This window comes from Brassica oleracea, chromosome C2, assembly GCF_000695525.1.
Source record: "Brassica oleracea var. oleracea cultivar TO1000 chromosome C2, BOL, whole genome shotgun sequence".
NCBI lineage: Eukaryota > Viridiplantae > Streptophyta > Magnoliopsida > Brassicales > Brassicaceae > Brassica > Brassica oleracea.
Genome location: NC_027749.1, coordinates 23,023,441 through 23,029,037, shown reverse-complemented (window position 1 = coordinate 23,029,037; position 5,597 = coordinate 23,023,441). Strand labels below are relative to the sequence as shown.

At 35.5% G+C, this 5,597-nt stretch overlaps 1 protein-coding gene across 1 annotated transcript; it reads right to left on the bottom strand.

Moving 5' to 3' along the window:
- Nucleotides 1-505: 505 nt before the first annotated feature.
- LOC106322548 (isochorismate synthase 1, chloroplastic-like) lies at nt 506-4,990 on the bottom strand. The gene is made up of 13 exons (XM_013760604.1): nt 4,601-4,990; nt 3,337-3,587; nt 3,136-3,253; nt 2,394-2,510; nt 2,173-2,319; nt 1,947-2,090; nt 1,731-1,849; nt 1,595-1,652; nt 1,411-1,521; nt 1,248-1,332; nt 1,069-1,166; nt 890-982; nt 506-804 (listed from the first exon to the last, which is right to left on the bottom strand). Exons 1-13 carry the CDS (start codon nt 4,901-4,903, stop codon nt 754-756), a joined length of 1,695 nt encoding a protein of 564 aa, XP_013616058.1. The 5' UTR covers nt 4,904-4,990; the 3' UTR covers nt 506-753.
- Between the last annotated feature and the right edge of the window lie 607 nt (nt 4,991-5,597).

Below are 5,597 nucleotides of genomic sequence, written 5' to 3'. Positions count from 1 at the left end.
ATATAAGGCGGCTCGGCCGACCAATAAATAATAAACAGAATATAAGGCGGCTCGGCCGACCAATAAATAAATTAAATTATTAGTAAATAATATAGGTGGTATTACGGCCATTATAACATTGTATAAATGATACAAATAAATTTTACCGAATCGCAGAGTGATCGTGCTGATAACGTGTTATAAAAAGACTGGAATTTTATTATATCGCAGGAATTTAAATAAAGCAAAATTTTATACCCGTACGAAGAAAATAATACTGATAAGAAGAGAGGATGTGTTATTGAAGGAAAAGGATGGTGTGTTTACAAACGAACGCAAACGTTCGTATATATAGAAAGAAATTTACTGTGCAAATAGTGTAGCGGGCCTTTCATCTTTTTATATTTTCAACGAAAACGGCTCTAGAATATTTTTAGAAATTCGATTTAATCTCAGTTTATTTTTTCATTTTTTGGTTCAATTCGAACAACAATATTGAAAACCGACTAAAACTCGAGAGATCGTATCCATTAATACACGGTCTTTAGTAGTGATAGAAACAAATTAACAATCATAAAGGCCTCAGCCTAGTTACAACCAAGAGAGACTAGACCCATTAACAATCAGAAACAGACTAACTTACATAAATTATTCTTTCTAGTTACAAAGATACATTGACAAATGACAACACACTGATTTTGACTGTAACCTCCATTCCTATACAATAATACAATGAAATACAAATGTTGTTGTTGTTGTTGTTGTTACTCTTCCTCAATTAATCCTCTGTAGACTTGTTGACTTATATTCAATTGACTTGGTAAACTACAAAAACAACAACATTTAAAATTTAGACTTTTGGAAACAAAAGAAGAGACAAGTTAGGTTACATTATGTAAACAACTCTCACCTGAGATATCTTTAGATCAAGCTCATTCCACTCTGAGGTTGGGTTGCTTCCTGCTACTATCCCTGTCCCTGCGTAGATCAATGCTCCAAGACCCTGTAACTCAAACAGAAAGCGATTTAGACATGTTTGCTGAAACTTAGGAAGTGTTATTTGGGGAAGAGAGATCAAATAAGCTTCACCTTTTCGACTAGAGCTGATCTGATCCCAACTGCAAACTCACTCTCCTGGCCACCAAAAAAGCCAATAGGTCCCGCGTACATTCCTCTATCGAATGACTCTGGAAGAAGTGACATGTTTCAGTAAGCATAGGCATCTAGGAGATAGTAGAAACAAGAAAAGAAAAAAGCAGATATATTACCTATCTCCTTAATTAAAAGCCTGGCTTCTTCAGCTGGAAGCCCACAAACAGCTGGAGTTGGATGTAGAGCAGCCAAGATGTCAAACTATAGATCAGACATAAGACAAAGGGTCAATCTAGATGATCATATGATGTAAAACTATTTAAATATTATTTATCTCACCTCATCATCTTCCCTCCTAAGCCTCCCTGCCAATTGAGAATACAAGTGCTGCACTCTTGCAAGCTTCCTCACAGTTTTTTGGGGCTTAACAACTACCTTGTCACATATAGACTGCAGAGCAGAAGAAAGGGATAATAAGAACACGTGTCAATCATAACTGCTGTAACAACAAGATTAAACTTACGTTCAACTTTTCTTTTATGTTCTCTCGTACAATAGAGAACTCAAGGTCGTCCTTCAGGCTGCAGCATTTTAGCAAATCACGTCAGTATGCATTTCCAAAAAATATTGCTCAAGACATTAAAGTAAAAAAAATTCACCTGGTTAGTAAGTCAAGCTCTATCTCCTTATCGCGAGCCGTTGAAGCACCTCGAGGCCTAGTTGCAGCCAAAGCTTCACTGCAGACGCCTAACTGATTCCTTTGGAAAAGTCTCTCAGGCTGTTTCACAAAGAAGTGTGTCAACATTACTTGTTTCTTCCAGATATGTTAAAATGAAATAGAAATGTTGTACAAACAGAGTACTTATGTAACCTACCGTGTTTCCGATAAAAGCAGGTGCACCTGGTGGCTGGAGACAGAACTGATACGCATCATGCCCTTCACTCTGTAACTGTGCAAGCCATGCGATGGGATCAATGTCGGTATCTGTTATCACTCTGCTGTTGCGAGCAAGCACAACCTGGTTATGCATACAGAAAACATTAGTTAAGTTGAAAACATAATAGTCTAAGAATAGACACGGACATGGTCAGAAAAACTACCTTGTTAAGGGATGAACTCTTTTGATTTATCATCTCCAAAGCCTTCTCTACGGCAGGGTAATACGCTCCTTTTGTAGGAACATGGTTCTTGCTAAGAACAGATACTCCTAAAGATTCCTTCCGCAACTTCATCACAATAGAAGAAACCTGACACATCAAAGCTCTCGTTAGTATAAAAGACCATTCACTAATTGTAGGACTAGAATTCATCTATGGTTAACCTGGAGCATAGTCTCTTGAAGTGATTCAACGGCATTATCCAAAGTCCAAGAGAGTTCATCGTCCCAAGCAAGAGTTGCAGCCAACATTGAGCTTCCCTCAAACTCATTAAACTCAACCTGTTCATGTATGAGCCAATTACAACTCGTCCTCCATAGTCCTAGGCTTGGGCAAAAATAACCGGAACCAAAAACCATAACCGGAACCGAACCAAAATAACCAAAACCATAACCAAATTGAAACCCTCAATTATCCAAAATAACCAAACCAAACTGAGAACTGGATATATAAAATATTAATTATATATATATATAACATAACCAAATATATATATATATATATTTTAAAAAACTATTAAAAGTATTTGAAAAACTCAAATTATCAAAAAATAATTAAGCTACTAGAAATTATCCAAAAGTTTCAAAAAGAAATTTGAAGTATCCAAGAAAATCTGAATTGTCCGATGCTTTTACACGAATCATTCTAATTACTCTATATTTTATCTGAAATACCGATATTTTATCCGATTTATCTGAAATAACTAAATCAACTAGTTTCTAATTTTACTATCAAAACCAACCCAAACACAAGACTACCCAAACTGATTTGAACCAAAACATTGTCGGTTCCTATCCTCTAGCCGCATATTCGAACTAACTAATACCCTATCCAAACCCAACTGATTCCCGAAATGCCATGCCTACTCCATACACTCTCTTAACAAAAATCAAAATTTGAAGTTACCTGAGGCACTGCAAAGTAGAATGCACCAAAAGGTTTCCACTCCACAGAGATCTTGCCGTTAGGATCAAACCTCATGCCACCATAGGCACGAATCAAAGGTGACGTAGACGACAGAAACCTTCACAAATGTTTCAACCATTCAACAATCAGATAACAGAGAAACGAAACGAAAACTTAACTGTTATTTAAGCTTGTGATTACCTTCTGATGGATCTCCAGTCATCATGAGAGAACGGGTCAAGGTCACGGAAGAACACTGCTGAACCGATACCAGCAACGCTGACCAGATCACGATCTGATGAGCCTCCGTTATTGTTATCCTTCTCGCTCGCTAAGTCGAGAAGAAGATCAGGACGACCAACGTCGCTACGGCGAGAGAAGAAGCAGCGAGGATGAGTCTCGTTCTGGGCTTGAAGCCAATCGATTGCTCTGATTTGCTGGTTGATTGGTACCTAAACCGAATCAAACCGAAATTAGTATTTCCCGGGAACAAAATGGTTGAGTGATGATGATTGGCCCGCTTTTCCAGACATTTATTATTCTTTATTTTGTTTGTTTTTGGTCCACAAGCTCAATCATTTTTTTTTTCTTGCTTAAAATCTCTAGAGATTTAATCAATCATCAAATCTAATTAACAGTGTACAAGAACAGTCATTAATCTTTTTCGAGGTCTCTTTTTCTTTTATATTTTCTCGATTTTTTTTTGTTTGTTAATTTGACTTTTTAGGTCAAAGCTGATTTGGTCAACGTTATTTTGCCTAAGAAAAGATTATTCCTTTTTGACGTCCATGTAGGATGTCCAAAAACGTCTAGTTATGTTGACTATCAGATTCTAGTACGACCTATATTTGAGTAAACTGGTAGTAATCATATTATAATAGAGTCATATGTTCTTTCTTGTTGGTTATTATTAGCCATGGCTTTAAAAGATGTTTTATGATTAAAAAACAAAAGCAACTACTGTTTGTAACAATGATAATCAGCATTAAACCTGTTCAATCGTCCCTACCGTCTTTAAGAAATATTGTATGAACAAAGTTCTACCTAATTACTAGATTGATGCAAGTGGAAAGGGGGGCCACTTGGCCATTGTAATAAAAAATTATGGTATACTGTTTTTTTTTTGTAAACTAAAAATCTACCGTTTTTTATCCAGCTCATTTGTTTAGTGATTTATTTTTATTTTAAACATTAGCCCACAAAAAAGGTTACGAACTTTAAAACATAAAATCCGTAAGTAGTGTTTTAAAATTATCTCTGGTAAAATTATGTCTTAGGTATATAACAAAATAGTTTTTCTTAAAAAGGCAAAATGGATATTTAACTCGGCTCTATTATAAAAGTATAAACTTTAATGTTAGGCATAACGATACCAATGACACGAACTAGAGAACGATATCATTAAAAACTAATCCCAAACCACCACGTGGCGTGATCTCTTTAAAAACAGAGGAAAGATATGTACCTCTAAGCGGACGACGCCGGAGGAAAATGGCGGAGGTTGACACTTAAGCTCGGAGACGGCGGAGATTAGACTCTCAGTGGCGGATGTTGGAGATAAAACTGCCGCCATAGTCCTCGTCTCAACTGTACCAAGTGGCGTCTTGAAATCACCTTCGCATCCATTCATAGACATGGAACACGACATAAACTTGCGGGAGAATAATCTGGTGCATGGGACAGGAGAGTAAGTACGAGAGATGGACATGGAGCTGTGTTTCTTAGTGTTTGTGCCAAGAAAGTGAGAGGAGAGTTGAAGTGAGGCCATTGGAGAACGAAAGAAACAGAGATGGTGAGTGAACTTATAAATATTTTGTTTGATTTGTAAGTTTTGATGTTTGTAGTAAGAGACTAGAGATTTGAGCAATGGATTGTGGTACGGTTGTCTTAAATAGACGTGACGGGGTTTAGTCGGGACCCATTAAAATTAAAGATTCATTCCACCGTCCCACTTAAATTTCTTAGAATTTCTTGTTATGTTGAGTAAACTACTCAGAAGTTTTCCTTTTCTATTACTACTTTTCTTTGCTTCTATCTTTGTTTATTCAAAAAACAATTTTCTTGTTGTTATTAGTCTAACATTCTACTTCATAAACAAGTTATTTGGTTAAAGAAAAAACATTTGAGTGTTATATGGGTACATAAAGTTATAAACAAAATAGACAAATATTATTCATCTTTGAAAGTATCTCCCAGTCAACTCATTCAAAACTTGTTAGTCATTTTCTTTAATTCTTTCATCTCCAAATTATTTTCAAAATCGACGAATAAACATTTTCGATCTATTGCATTATTAAATTAATAGATTTTCTTCCATTTTACTGGTTTTTATTTTTATTTTTCGTTCAGTTTTCTTTTTCATCAAAAACTAGGGAATTAATTTTCAAAGGTTTTCTAGGTATTTTTAATTAAAAAACATGTTTTGTTGCATGAAAAAAGAAATAAAGTGAGATATAGCTTAT